The 15,333-nt window shown below is 42.6% G+C and overlaps 2 protein-coding genes across 8 annotated transcripts; one reads left to right on the top strand and one right to left on the bottom strand.

Moving 5' to 3' along the window:
• Window positions 1-2,612: 2,612 nt before the first annotated feature.
• Window positions 2,613-3,912, bottom strand: ARMCX6 (armadillo repeat containing X-linked 6). Its single transcript, XM_037060177.1, is given in 3 exon segments — window positions 2,613-3,297; window positions 3,299-3,554; window positions 3,557-3,912. Coding segments are annotated over 3 exon segments (984 nt in total). The 5' UTR covers window positions 3,813-3,912; the 3' UTR covers window positions 2,613-2,825.
• A 6,158-nt stretch (window positions 3,913-10,070) lies between these two features.
• ARMCX3 (armadillo repeat containing X-linked 3) lies at window positions 10,071-14,801 on the top strand. 7 transcript variants are annotated; one of them, XM_037060200.1, is made up of 6 exons: window positions 10,071-10,222; window positions 10,335-10,376; window positions 10,736-10,843; window positions 11,105-11,168; window positions 11,418-11,488; window positions 11,769-14,801. In XM_037060200.1, exon 6 carries the CDS (start codon window positions 11,909-11,911, stop codon window positions 13,049-13,051), a length of 1,143 nt encoding a protein of 380 aa, XP_036916095.1. In that variant the 5' UTR covers window positions 10,071-10,222; window positions 10,335-10,376; window positions 10,736-10,843; window positions 11,105-11,168; window positions 11,418-11,488; window positions 11,769-11,908; the 3' UTR covers window positions 13,052-14,801. The 7 variants fall into 7 exon arrangements, with proteins under 7 accessions (XP_036916095.1, XP_036916094.1, XP_036916096.1 ...); XM_037060199.1 differs by lacking the exon at window positions 10,335-10,376; XM_037060201.1 differs by lacking the exon at window positions 10,335-10,376 and having other exon boundaries at window positions 11,108-11,168.
• The last annotated feature ends 532 nt before the right edge of the window (window positions 14,802-15,333 follow it).

The following is a 15,333-nucleotide window of genomic DNA, read 5'->3' on the forward strand; positions in this document are numbered from 1 at the left end:
GCAGGCGACGAATGATGAGTCAGACACCCGATTGGATGCCAGAGAACAGCCAGCATCTGTGGGTTTGACCGAACTCATAGAGTTTGATTTAGGCTTTATTTTTATAGAGATTGTTGTATAACATTAAAGGAACAGGTGCGTGGTGTCATCAGCCAAGCAGAAAAAACCAATACAGAGGTAACCAGGAAAAGTACAAGAATGTCCATAGTTTCAGTTGTTAAACAGAAGTTGTTTTTGACCAGGAGAACCATTAATCAGACAATTTGAAATAGCTCTGTGTACAGAGTTTGAATGTCTTGTTTATTAAAGTTCTTAGAATTTGACATGGGGCAGAAGGTACGCTAGACCGAGCAGAGGTTAGGAAATTCATTATAAGGCCTTTGTGATGTCTAACTTAGCTATATATCTTTCTATCTAAAATGTTTCTTTATGTAATATGGACTCTAACTCCTTGGTAATTGTTTCTATGTCCTTAGTTTGTAGTAGCTAACCAGCTTCTCCTGTTTCTTTGCCTGTCTAATTCTAACTAATATATATTCCTGTCCAAGGTAGAGGAGGGGCTGTTACTCCATCAACTTTTAGATATTCAGGGGCTACTTCATTAGGGGGAACTTTGTTCTCTGACCAAGAAATTATTTTGTACAACTTCATTGGAATTATGTGGATCATTGGACCTAAAATGCAGGTGTCTAAAAATCCCACCACCTATTAATCTCAACAACAAACATGCAAGGGAGAGATAGACAGGAAGTCCAGCCACAGTTGCCTCTGCTGTGCAGATGCATCTCATCCATCCCGACTGTGTCAAGGGATGGCTGTTGGTCAGCTCCCGACAGCTGAGTAGTAAGGTGCCATTGACAACAGCATGGGCCAAGCTCACTGCACTGGAAGAAGTAGAGGCAGGAGCTGTCTGCAGGGCAATTTTATGTGGAAAACAGATTGCCCAGCTCACCTGAAGCTTGCTTGGAAGTAGAAGATGGTCATGTTAGCAGCTCTTAAGAAGCAAGTCAGGACCCCAGAGCCAACAATAACAAAAAACCCAGGGGCATGATCCTTGGTGGTGGTGTGGTACCAATGCAACTTCAATCACGTGCCAGCTGTCCAAGGTGCCAGGACCTGGGAAGAGGTAGCATCCCCACTCCTGGATGGAGGATCCTTGAGATGGCCTGGGGACCTGACAGGCAACCATGCCCACTAGACAGTTTGAAGCATAGGACATGAGTACAAGCAGGAGAGCTGCAAACTACCTACAGCCCCAATTCTGGAAGAAGGGAGAAAAACTATGCTCTCTATAGAGTAGAATAGTTAGGAGGCAGAGCACTCAGAGAGCATTGATGGCTGGGGAACAGTGGCCAGAGTAGCATCCCAGGAGATCAGGAGAAGGCACCAGGCACAAAAGCAGTACTGTCCAAAGGAAGCTCCTTGTTCACTGAATTGTCCAGAGCTTTCAGCAACAGAAACATAGCTTGACACACCCAAAACATGCAGGAAACCTAGCTTTGGTGACACAATGTCTGAGGCTTGCTGACATGAGTCTGGAAATGAGGTGCTTATTTCCATGGAGTGGCTCAGTGGGCAGGGTTGGGTTCTTTCTTTCCTCCAATGGAGGATAGAGGGGAGGAAGTATCTCCTGATCAATGGACCAGCCACAGCCATTCCAAGCACCCTCAGCAGCTGCCCTACAATCACCACAGGAAGTTTGTGGAGAACTCTGCTCTCCTCTTCCTGGATCTCACTGAAGGTACCAAGGGTGGTGCAAAAAGGTAGTTCCACCAAGGGAAGCAGGGGCCAACCAACTCTTCTCACTCTGCCAGGAATTTCGCCTTGGGATCCCAAGGAAGGGAGAGGGCCTGGAAATAGGTTTAACAGCTACTTCCCAGAAGAGAGAGAACAACACGAAGCAGGAATGCAGCAAGTGGAAACCATTATTGCTATAATCGTCCATTAAATGCACATGGATGGGTTGCCCAGTGGCCCCTGAGGATGTGTAGATGAGACCAAGAACACAGACATTTCGCTCTAAGCTGGCAGTCAAGTGAGACAGCTTCATCGAGGGATTTCTCATGCCAGGTGCCAGGCACTGTGCAGCCTGCTTCACAGGTGTTGTCTCTTCCAGTCCTCCCAAAATTTTGTCCTAATTCCACCAAACCCCCTTCAGACCCCCACCTGCCCCCAACCCTTTGTTGAGGTTTATACTCAACACTGCAGCCCATCTCTACCCCTGTCTCCTGTGAGCACTGATAAAGATGTGTTTGTTAGAGCAAATGCCTCCCTCCTTCCATCCCCACTCCACCCATCTAGTTATTTATCCTGTAGTTGTCTTTCTGTTCATGCAGACTGTCAAATCAAGAACAAGTACCATGTCTTGTTTATGCCAGCCAAAGCACACAAGTTTATTGATGAAACATAAATGTAGACTTGGGTGGATGAGGTTAAGTCAGTACAGCATATAGAAAGGGAGTGCTCCTTTCTGAGGAATAGGTTCACCATCCATCAGCTGGTGTAAAAGAGAGTCAAAGAAAAAGAATTCAACTTATGCATCAACAAATGCATTCCCAACACAAAACAGTCCAGTTTAGACAGGGAGACCACAGCAGGCAAGTATCCTTCATGATGCTTTATCTATAGCTGGCAAATGAAATGAGCACTTTACCACAAGAATAAGTGAGGGAGTGATTTACAATGTACATTGCCTGTAGACTGCAAAACCAAGAAGTTACTCAAAGCCCTGTGGGAATCCCAGCCAGGCAAATAAGAGCATGGTCCTCGATTTAGCAAGCCTAACTTTCACACCATGATGTGGTTATTGGCTAAGGCTGGATCTTCTATAGCACCCACTGTAGAGTCTTTGAATGAGAACACAAGAGTGTGTTCACCAAACAGATTTTTGGTAGATTTAGTCCCATTCTGTTCAAGGTGGCCATTAAAGAGGACAGGGTGTCCAGGAGAACCTGTCTCTTTCAATTCCCGATAAAGAGGAACATGAATGAGAGCAGCATTTAGGGACCCAGCAATTTCCCTGCCAAGACTGGCTTTTTAGACAAACCCATCAACAGTTTGAAAACCTGAACCTCAGCAAACCCACTTCCCTCTGATATCAAAGGAAACCTCAGGTCTGAAATGGACTTGGGAAGCATGTTATTAATAATTGCCATGCTTACTAACAAATTTAACCTGACGTGCTGCAGAAATGAGTTGCAGCAATGTGACGCAGTTTCCTGGCACAATTCATTAATGAACATCTTAATCTTACACTGATTTTCCACACTGGCATCCACATTATCCAGGGCACACAGTCTCCTTAATTGTGGGGTTAGGAGTGGGGATCATGTTTCCAACAGTGGAGACACTGACCAAATGACTATTGACATTGTGGCTAAATGAAAAACCAGCATCCTCGGGCTGAGCAAAAAACATGTTTCCTTGAATGAAATGACACTTGAAGAAATCAAGAGCACAACCAAAAATTTGAAAGCTTTTAGCACTCCAATTATTTTTGTGTTCATATGGGAATAGATGCTGTCTTTTGGGGTGTGTTTGATTCTCCTTGCCCCACCTAAAGGTCTATGTTCAGTTCCACCAGGTACAGTCCAATCCTCATCCTTATTTCAGGGCTGAGCCATAGTTGTGAAATCAAACCACATCTCGGTCTCCTCTTCATCCAGCTTTTGATCATCTTCCCATTCCTCTTCCTCCTCCTCCCACTTCTCTCTGTCATCTCTTCCTATGATTAGTTTGTAAATACAATAGCAGGCACCAGCCCCAATCATAAGTCCTGCTGTCATCCAATCCACTTCCTGAGCCCGCCCCATGTTCAAGTCTGTGCCAGCCTTGTGACAGGACAAGAGAGGGACTTTTTCCACCTGAATGAAGAGGAATATTAGGGCCAGCAACTGTAATTGTGTAAAGTAGTGGTCTATTTCTCTCTCTCTCTCTCTCTCTCTCTCTCTGTGTGTGTGTGTGTGTGTGTGTGTGTGTGTGTGTAAGAGAGAGAGAGAGGGATCCTCTCTCTATCCTCAGGATCCACCATTTTTCTTACAGGTCCCAGAGAAAGGGGTAGGAGTTGGGGCTGGGCTATGATCGCTAGGAGGATGACACGGAGAAGCTAACCCTCAGGTAGTCTCCTCCTACTCCACATCGCTACCCCCAAAGATTCACAGGCAGTTTCTCCCACTAACCTCTACCAAAGTCAGGTAAATTCCTTCTCCTTTCCTTGTCTTCTGTTGTCGGTGCTCCTTCCACAGTGATTGATGGAGAGTCTGGCAGGACAGACGGGAAGGCAGCCAGCAGTGAAGAACTGAAAGTGTAGTTCATGGATCACCACTTAAAACACAGGTCCCAATACTCGTTTTTCAAAATTTTCAGCTTTTGATTTGAAAATATTTCTCACATCTCTGGGCTTTCCTTATTCGGGCTTTCCCCCACCCCTCTTCTACCCCGCCTCTTATCCTCCGCCATTTCCCTAGCATAGGCCGCCACACCCCTTTCTATGCACGGAATTGGGAGGAAGTGTGGAGAAAGAAGGGACCGGGAGAGGGCGACTGGGACTGGCCCGCAGGAATCCCAACCCTCTCTACAGAGCCAACTCCACCCAGGATCCAGGGCTCATCCCACCTTCACGCTGACCTGCAGGGTCCCAAGAGAGTTTTCTCCTTCCCTCGCCTCGACTTTTGCAGCGACCTATAGGACAACAGACTTACAAACCTGCAGACAGACTGGGGACCAAGGAGATAGAGTGCTTGGTGGACTGAGCAGCACTCGGGATAAGAGTGTCCTGATTGTGGACCTTTTCTTTCCTGGCCGTCTCAGTAACCGCCATTCACCCCCCTTACCACCCTGCCAGAAGCCTGACCGTTCTCTACTAAAATGGGTATGGGGATTGGCGAGGGTGGAGCTGGTATTTATAAAGGGGGTGAGAAAGGGATTCAGCCCCAATCAGCCGGAACCTGCATCAGTGGCGGCTCTTGGCTCTCTCCCACTCTCACCTCTCTCCAAGAAGAGCTCACACGCCACCGACCTACACAGTCCGAGGCTAGTTTCCTCCTTCCTTCAGAAGGCTGCAGAGTAATAGAGGGCTGATAGACAGAGGCGACTAGCAGGAGTTCAGCTCTAGGCAGCTCTTGGTCACGTGACAATCACTTCGACAGTGAGTTCTGGCCCCCAATTTCCACTCTTTAAGCAGTGCGACAGGCACCAGCGTACCCCGTGCTGCCACCCATCACACTTTTTCCCGTCACTCATCCTCTACGACAAAAGCAGAAACCAGAAGTCATGGCTTTCTGGTGTTTGAATTTGACTTTCTCTAATTACAAGAAGGAGCAGCATCTTTTCTTGGGTCTGCCGTTTACTTACACTTTTTGGAGAAATGCCTTATCCTTTCCTTGACTCCGAAACTCCTGCGTCCCTCTCTTAATTTTCACCTCTTTCCACATGCAGTCACTGCACCAGAATTGTGGGGTAGGTGGTCAGAAAAGGAAGTCCAAGTAGTAGTGAGGTTTTTATTAATCTTTTTCATACATTTATGTTCTTTTTTTCCTTCATTTTTTATAGACTCAAGCTACAGTACTGAAATCAGAAAAGTGATACAGCTATACCACTTGGAAAAAAGAATTTAAATACCTATATGTATATCTATACTTATAAAGACTCCCCAGTTAACAGGGAGGCCACATTGATTTAATTAATTTTCACTGCATTATTTTCTTTTGACTGCACAGGAAATAGCAGCTTTCAAACAGCATATTAAAATTTAAAAGCATGTTCTTAAAAATAAAACCAGTGTGCTTTCGTTATGATTTATAAATTGATGGATAACATGAATCTATAGTGAGGTGGTCAGTGTTTTAATTATGACCATTTTGAATAAGTGAACATCTATCCCTTTCTTTTTCCTGGCTGAATTCATAGTATTAGGTGTCAGACTACTGAGATTTTCATAGAAGACTACTGGATGGCTTTCCTTCTGGCTTCAAAGAACGGACTATATGCAGACTCCAAAATCAAATGAATCATATATCTTCAGATGCACCTTAAAAATTAGTAACTCCACAGATCAGCCTGCTCTTCTTTCAAAGTTTATTATTTAAAATCTATTCTGAAGTTGTATGATGTAATCCATATATCATCTAGAAATCAGAGAATGCCCTATTATCTCTTTGATAAAGTGAGACTCAATAGATGGACTTTTCATTTAATCAGGACCCTGGCCCAATATCTCTGGTATCTACTATTCATGTTCTATGTCATCCATGCAGTGGTTACTGTTGTGCATCTTCCAGTGGAGATAGTGGTGAGGGTCCGTGGGTGTTTTTAAATCACTGCAACACCCCTGAGATCTATGTCATTTTTCCCTCACAAAAAGCACAGTTCACAGGATTCCAAGAGCTCACCAGGAGAAAGAGGCCTTTTCATTTCCTGACTTCTGTTCAAATTTCACTGAACCACCCCTACAAACCCCTCAGAATAATCCCAGAACTCAGGGACAAAGTATGCAGAAGTTAGTCCCCAGACGTTCAGCTGTCCCTGCTAGGGAGTCATACTCTAAATATAGACCCTTCAGGCAGCCTCATTCTTAGAATATTGAAATATGACACCACACTAGGAAGCTCCCCAGTGAGATGCCATGTGGAGGGAGGCTTTTTCAGGAGGTGAGCCAGAGAGCCTAGAGTGCCTTGCTGGTGAACGAATATTCAGAAGTCAAGAACATGTGACAACTTTCTGATCTTCCTCAAACTTCTATAATCCTAATTTACTCAACAATCACTCCCTCTCTCTAAACCCCTACTTCATTTATTTTGCCACCTTTGCTTTATAACGTTATTTTTCTCACCCTTTAAAAGAAACTTGAAGATTCAACTGTCAATTTTTGCCTGCCAAGTACTTATATAAGTAGCTTTTTATTTGTTTCAAATATATGCATGAGAAAGAACAAAGGAGTATGCAAAGCTTAATAAAGCTTCAAAAAAATTCCACTCTCACCTTTTCTTCCCAGTATAAAACAACTCCACCTTTGGCATATTTTCCAATTGTTCTGGTGTGTAACCTGTGACCACCATTTTCCCAGTCTGTCAGACCTTCCCTGTTTGAATCCACTCCCTCTCTAAAACTTCCTAAACCCCACAGGAATAACCCTTTAAATTCTCTTGCTGTTTTGTCATTTTTATCTACAATTCCTAACAAGAAACCTTGAGACTAGTGTTTACATTCTACTTGGCTCTCCATTCTACATTCATCAATATTTAAGGGTATGTTATTTGTCTAACCATTTCAAAAGTGAAAAAGTAAAATCCTTAAGCAGTTCCTCAGAACATTCCTGAGCCTGCTAAAGACTATAGGTAGCCACCGTCAAAAGGCTTAAATCAGTATGAAAACAAACAAACAAACACACAAAAGATAGGAAGATGGTAATACTAAAGAAATTGTCAAGGGTGAGGAAAAGAAAATATAGAAGATTGTTATCTTAAAAAGCTATATTGCTTTTTATATTTTGTTACTTATATTTGTATTGTGTATTGGTTGATTTTGTTTGGTTGCAAGCAACAGAAACCAAACCTGGTGAACTTAAACAACAAAAGGATGTTGAATACCAAGATCACCTCTGTGGGGTCTAGGCAGGAGGAATTAATAGACTCTTTCAGGTGCCATAATTCCACTTATTTTCAATTGTTATCAAGATTTATAGTTTTAGTAAAAGAGTATTTAATATTTAATTAAGAGAGTATTGAATTGGTCTGTATTTTGGTATGATGACCACTCTTTTGCTGACCACTCTTTGTAAAATATAAAGTACACTTCCTTTCTTTTCCAAGAGAGAAATTTGAACTGTTTAAGATGTTGTTGATTTGCAGGAGGCTTTTAATAACTTTGGATATTAACCCATTGTCCAACTGTGACTGAGGTCCTAGGGGTATACTGGCCACAGCATGTCTTTAATTTTCACATTAACTGAACATTAAAGAGGTACAATTCTAAAATGCTGATGCACAAGTTTCTAAGGCAAATCTACCTGGCTTCCCTGATAGGATTCCACAGAGTTGCATCTATAGTTCAGGGTTTTCTCCTCATTGTTTTATGATCAATCCTTGATTTTGTCTGTATTCTCAGAATAGATGCTCTGTCAAGGAAAGATGCCCATTTATAGACACTTATATATAAATCTAGATCTGAATACTCAAACCATGGATCTCTGCCTTCTCCTATAATTAGGTCATAAGTGAAGCTCTTTCAGCAGGAGTTACACCTGAAAAATTTAACCTGAGAAGTATATCTGTCAGGAGTATTGGAGGTTTCTGTCAGTTTTACCAGCCCTTTATTTTCCTGTAGGCAAGCTACAACTTGGGAAACCATACCTCAGGAAGTTGCTTGGTGAGCCTGTAATAAGAGCAAGGAATTGGTTCACCTTAAGAAGTAGCTTTCCACTCTGGCTGGTGTGGCTCAGTGGATTGAGTGTCAGCCTGCAAACCAAAGGATTGCGGGTTGGATTCCTGGTCAGGGCACATGCCTGGGTCATAGGCCAGGTGCCCAGTAGGGGGTGCATGAGAGGCAACCACACATTAATGTTTCTCTACCTCTCTCCTTTCCCCTCTGTCTAAAAATAAATTAAGTAAATCTTTTTTAAAAAGAAATGGCTTTCAGCTAAGGAAGCTTGAAATACTCTTTCCAAGAAAAGCTAAATGTTCCAGTCATCTTAGCAAATTCCCCCCCTCCTTCAGACAGTGGGAACTACCATTTTCTTCTGACTCTCCTTTTCATATACTCTAAGCTTAAATAAGCTCCTTCGCTGCACATGATCTTTCCCTAAACACAGAATCGTATAGTTGCTTTGGTTTCTCTTTACTAATTTTCAGTCATTTTCTAGTACTGACTTCCCAGAAGTTGTGTTTATGTGAATTTCCCTGGAGTTTTGCCTGTTCCAAAACTTCCCAGTCTCTTGATTTACTTTCACATTTTCCAAAGACTTAAAAAGTTACACTAAGATAATAACCTTATATCTGAACTATTAGGGAATATCCTATTGCAGACCCTGTGTTCTGATGTTATTTTATTACTTTCTCCACTATAAAAATGATCATTGCTGACAGTTGAATCATTGAGTTCATCAGACCAGTTGGTGAAATGTTTTCCCAGTAATTGCTAGATGCTAGTTTAGCCAATTTTCTCTTGGTCTCAGTGTTCCTCTAAAACATTTTTCAATGAAAGATAATATTCTTTATTTGTACCCAAATATATTCTGTAATGTTCTTTGTATCCACTCACTTTGTCAGTTGTTCACGCCTGTTCATCTGACAGATAACCACTACACAGTTGTGGTTTCTACTCAAGCTTTTTTGTGTCACTGGCTTCTGAGGGTCTCATGCTTCTTCCTGGTTAACTGTTGCAAGTAGAAGACTGTAGCTCTCCTGTTTAGAAGACTGGGCTAGTCAGAAGAATTATACGTTCTCAGACACACTGATTAGCTCATTCAAGGTTGTGTTATCTGTTAGGCCCTAGAAGACATTAAAAACCCTTTGAGTGACAAGTATAACACTCCCCACAAGGAGGAAAATATAGGGCTTTTGGAGGTTATCTACTCAATATCAGTCTCCAATTCCCACTTTTTTCCCCTCAAATGAGAGCTTTATAGTAACCTTTCTCATGAAAAGAATGCAGGGTGGGGTTGGGAGAGGGGAGAACAAAAATTATTAAGAAAGTAAAAAACACTGTCACTCCAGGTCTCCTTTTTTAAATTTTTGTTTGTTTGTTTTAGATCTGGGACTAGATTTCAGAGGAAATGGTAGACATTAATAGCTTGGAGGAGGGGAGGTGGAAGAAGAGTTCGCTGTCCCAGGAGCCTAGAGAGGAGAAAAGCAAATTTTTCAAAAAGTACAAGTGGCCAGTAGCCCTAAGGGAAGATGCCGTCCATTTCTGGTAATCGGAGAAAGGCAAACTCAACTACTGGGAGATGCGATTAGCAAAGAAGAAAAAGTAACAAAGCCTGGTATGGGGGAGGAAATGAAGCGGGGCGGGTCCTCTTCTGCCGCACTGCTGGTGGGAGGGGAAATTGAGGACCAGACTTCGTGGATGACGTAGCTCTCACGTGACCAAGAGCTGACGTGTGCAGAAGTCCCTCTTGTTCTAGTCCTTGTTCCGTCTGAGTACCAGCTCCCCACTGTCTTGTGGGATAGCGGGCCTGTTACAGAGGGAAGAACGAGAGGGAGAAGGAAATTGTTCCGGATCCCGGAAGGTCAGTGCCTGGGAGATTCCATAAAGTGTGGGTGGTCCAGGGTGTAGGGCGGAGACCGTCTCGGGTTCTGAGACACCTCTGTTGACTCTCCCACTCGCCCCCGACTTTCCAGGACATCTGTCCCTCATGCAGCCCTTGTCGATGCTGCAAAACGGTGAGCAGGGAGGTGTTTGGGGAGCAGGCCAGAGATCAGAAAGTGGGAATCTGCTAGGAGCCGAGACCGTAATCCGGAAAGGGAGCTGTGGCCTTGGAATTAGCTCTCAATTCTCCAGGATAGTGCCGACTGGGAAAGGTTGGGCATGGGCGGGGGAGGTGGGGGTGCAGTGTGATGTGTCAGCAGAACCCCGAGAAGGGTAACAGGGATAGGAATTCTGAGGCCTTTGACAACCAGGCCTCAGAATTGGGAAAGAATTTCACGTTCTGGGGACTTGGTCCGTCCACCAAATACTCGGTAGCGGCTGTTTCCTTTTTCTGACTGTGGCTGTGTCTTCCTGACTATGGCTCTGTGTTTAGTGGGTCTGAGCCTCTCCCAGGTTGCCAGTCTTTCCGTAGTTTGCAGCACTACGCCAGGCAAGTGAAGAGGAAGGAAATTAACCCTGATTGGTGAAGGTCAATTTGAGGGTAAGACCATCTGGGTACCCTAAGAGGGGCGGTGGTGCAGGTAGAGAGAAACCAAAGATGTCAATAATTTGGGGTAATCTGAATCTGAGTATATTTGTTGCATTCTTGGGGCTGTGGTGAAACGGCATGTGGGAGGGGTGTGTGTGTGAGCGGTGGGAGGGGCTGGGGGAGAATAACAGAAGGGAAACCTCTCAGATAGTTTGGTTATAATCCTCCTCTCTCAACAGTACTTAGCCCCCATGTTTTCAATCTGTCATCCAGCAGGTCTGCTGTACCAGGTGACACCACTTGAAGTGAAGGAGGAAGTTTCCTCAGATCAGTAGAGGTCGGTGTGGCTGTGGGGGCTGACTGTAATGGGGGAGGGGTTGGAAATTGGCCTCGCTCCCCAAATCTTACCTTATTTCCCTAACATCCCTCCTATTTCAGGCTAGGGAAGGGGCAGGCATGTGGATGTTTTGGATGGCATAGAGAAGTTTAAACAAATCTGACAACCTGGATAGTGAATCAGGAAAGCAAGGAATGAACAGTCAATACTTCAAGCCCTCAGTTCTCACTGTCTCTGGTCTCTCAGCAGATCACAAGGGTTATTGGGTGTGGCATAACTCCAGGGGAGGGAATAAGAGGCAGACTGCCTATCTGGAGGAGATTAGTGCAAGGGTGCCACTCCCTGGGCACATCCAAGGTTGGCATGGCTGAGGACCCAAAGGACCCTATGGGTTCCATTGCCTTTACCTAGACTTGGGGAGGGTGGGGTTGGGGAGGGTAGGTGGAGGGTGAAATGAGGAGTATGGAGAGAGTTTATTAAAAATTTACATTTCTTACCCAGTACTCATTTACTACTCTCCTGCCCCACTCTATAACTCCCTGCATGGGGCAACACAAAGAGAAGAGAAACTCAAACCCCATTTTCTTCCTCTATCTCTAGGTTCACCTCCAGTCTCACCCATTGTGGCCTTGAAGTGGCTGGAGACATCCTTCTACAGGCCAGCACCCAGGCCCACAGTTTTCCCCAAGACTGAGTGACTACTCTGTTCCTTGGTCCCTATTATTGTCAGGGACGATTGCATGGGCTACGCCAGGAAAGTAGGCTGGGTGACTGCAGGACTGGTGATTGGGGCTGGCGCCTGCTATTGCATTTATAGACTGGCCCGGGGAAGAAAACAGAACAAAGAGGAAATGGCTGAGGGTGGGCCTGGGGATGTGGATGATGTTGGGGACTGCCCTGGGGCCAGGTACAATGACTGGTCTGATGATGATGATGATGACAACAGTGAGAGCAAGGGTATAGTATGGTACCCACCTTGGGCCCGGATTGGAACTGAGGCTGGGACCAGAGCTAGGGCCAGGGCAAGGGCAAGGGCTACCCGGGCTCGACGAGCTGTTCAGAAACGGGCTTCCCCCAACTCAGATGATACTATTTTGTCCCCTCAAGAGCTGCAAAAAGTTCTTTGCTTGGTTGAGATGTCGGAAAAGCCTTATATTCTTGAAGCAGCTTTAATTGCTCTGGGTAACAATGCTGCTTATGCATTTAACAGAGATATTATTCGTGATCTGGGTGGTCTCCCAATTGTTGCGAAGATTCTTAATACTCGGGATCCCATTGTTAAGGAAAAGGCTTTAATCGTCTTGAATAACCTGAGTGTGAATGCTGAAAATCAGCGCAGGCTTAAGATATACATGAATCAAGTGTGTGATGACACAATCACTTCTCGCTTGAATTCATCTGTGCAGCTGGCTGGACTAAGATTGCTTACGAATATGACTGTTACTAATGAGTATCAGCACATGCTTGCTAATTCCATTTCAGACTTTTTTCGTTTATTTTCAGCAGGAAATGAAGAAACCAAATTTCAGGTTTTGAAACTCCTTTTGAATTTGGCTGAAAATCCAGCCATGACTAGAGAACTTCTCAGGGCCCAAGTACCATCTTCACTGGGTTCCCTCTTTAATAACAAGGAGAACAAAGAGATTATTCTGAAACTTCTGGTCATATTTGAGAATATAAATGACAATTTTAAGTGGGAAGAAAATGAACCTACTCACAATCATTTCAGTGAAGGTTCACTGTTTTTCTTCTTAAAAGAATTTCAGGTGTGTGCTGATAAGATTCTGGGGATAGAAAGTCACCATGATTTTTTGGTGAAAGTAAAAGTTGGAAAATTCATGGCCAAACTGGCTGAGCATATGTTTCCAAACAGTCAGGAATAACTTCTTGATTTTATAGTTTAAAGCAGCACACATTGTAAACTGTTCCTTTTCTCCAACTTGTTTATATGGTAAAGGAATCCTTCCAGCTACCAATTTTGAGTAATGAATATCATATTGTATCATCAATGCTGATATTTATCTGAGTTGGTTTTTAAGTCTAAGCTAGATGAATGAATGTTACTACATGTTCTGAAAACATGTTTGTTGTCTTTTTTATCTCACTGCCTACATTGAAATATTTTTACTATTTCTTCTGTATAAGTGACAGTGAACCAATTCATCCTAAGTAAGCTCCCTCCTGTCATTTGCATTGACTTCATTTGTGTATCATCAATAAAATTGTGTGTTAATGCTAGAAAGAAAAAAAAGAAAGAAGAAAAAGTATCTTTGCCCTTTTGTTTATAACCTAGTTGGAAAGATAATAAACATAGAAACAAAATAACTGAGAATATCTGGAGAGTATACCCATTGTCAAATAGGCATTCTCAGAGCACAGAGGAAACAAAGGCTTCTGTAGGGTATAGTAGCTACAGATTCATGGAGGAAGCAGCCATTTAAATTAAGAGGAGTCCTGAATGGGGTAGATAGTTAGGGCATTTCATGAGATGAGAGTGAGAGGGAATGGGTGTCAGAAATGCATGGAGGTAGGAACTCTTCCTATGCCAGTGAGAAAATTAGTCTGCTTAGAGTGGAGCATGCAGGGAATGACAGTAAATAAATTTAGAAAGGCATGTGAAGCCAGTTGGTGGAGAGTTGTTTGAATGTTATTGCAATGAACACAAAAACCACTAAGTATTTTTTAACTAGAAAGAATAATTGGAATTCACATAAAAGTCTCTCCCTCACCTACTGTGCGGTATCCACAGAGGTGTGGCAAAATGGACCCTTCAAACTTGTGGTGGGAATGAATTTACATTGGAACTAAGTTTGTGGAGGAACATTTGGTAATACATATTATAAGCCTTAAAATATGTGAACCCTTAAGAAAATAGTTGAAAAATTGATCAAAGACTGCATGTACAGGTCTGTACATCCCAGCACTATCTAAAATTGTAAAAATTGGAACAAGTGTCTAGTACATTGGATTGGCCAAATAAATTAAGGAATTTTCATATGGTATATGATAAATGTGTTGATTTAAATCCATATTGCTAGGAAGATATTCGTCATGCATTGTTAAGTGAGAAAGTCAGGTTAGATAGTGATATTGAGAGTAGAATTTCATTTTTTAGAATAATAAAACATATTTAAGTAGACATTAAAAGTTCTGAATTATAGACACCCAAATAGTAACTGGTTATCTTTGGGTAGAAGGATGATGAGCGTTCTTTTACCTTTTTACTTTTAAATTATTGATATGTTCTTATTTATCTAAAATGAATATTGAATTTTTTGGAAATTTTTGAAAAAGGAAAGTGTTGGGAATGAAGTAGGTGATTGGAGCATATACTAAATGGATAAAATATTTAGATTAAAAATGAGATGGGTTGGAAGTTTTCTTTCTGAAATGATAGATAAGTGGTGAAGATGAGGCTCATCAGGAGGATTAAATGAAGTAATACATGCAAAATACTTACAATCTTCTGTCACAAACAGTTCATTAAGAAAAGCAAGCACTATTAATTTCCTAGTGTGCAGAGTTCATAGTTTTTTTTGTTGTTGTTGATCTTTGTTTTGCTGGGGTCATTTTTCCATGTGTCAGTGTCATTTAAAAAATAGTAACAATAAAGGTTAACTCTTATTAAGTGACTATTGTGTAGAGTTCTGTCATTCCTGCAAGGCAACTGTTAAAATAATTTATCAAAGGACTAGTTCTTATTTTTTTTATTTCTAAGGACTCAAAGTGTTTTCTCAAACATGGTTTTACCAGCTCCCACAATATATTCCTAGTCAGTTTGGAGATATGCTGGTGTATATGTGAGACCAGGAAAGAGTAAAATTCTTTGTTTAGTTATGATCTGGTTTAAGTCCCAGGTTTCTGTATACTTACTCTAATGTTCTCTATAGTAGAGAAAAACCCAGGGATTCATTGGCTTAAAGTTGTTGGGCATGGTGATCCTACCAAAGTATGCATGTGTGGGGACTCATTTGACACCAGTGTTAAGAGTGGGGTAAGGGAACTAACATTTTTCCAGTTCTAATTAGGTAGGAGAAAAAGATTTGGGAGGAGAAAGCTAATCCATTTAAAATTGAGTTTGAGGTACCTATGCCAAATCCTTATGTAGGCACCCTATTATCATTTGAATGCATTGATCAGATGCTCAGAGGAGAAGACAAGGCTA

The sequence above is a fragment of the Sturnira hondurensis genome, unplaced genomic scaffold (assembly GCF_014824575.4).
Source record: "Sturnira hondurensis isolate 20B ecotype Veracruz unplaced genomic scaffold, ASM1482457v3 Scaffold0011472, whole genome shotgun sequence".
Classification (NCBI taxonomy): Eukaryota; Metazoa; Chordata; class Mammalia; order Chiroptera; family Phyllostomidae; genus Sturnira; species Sturnira hondurensis.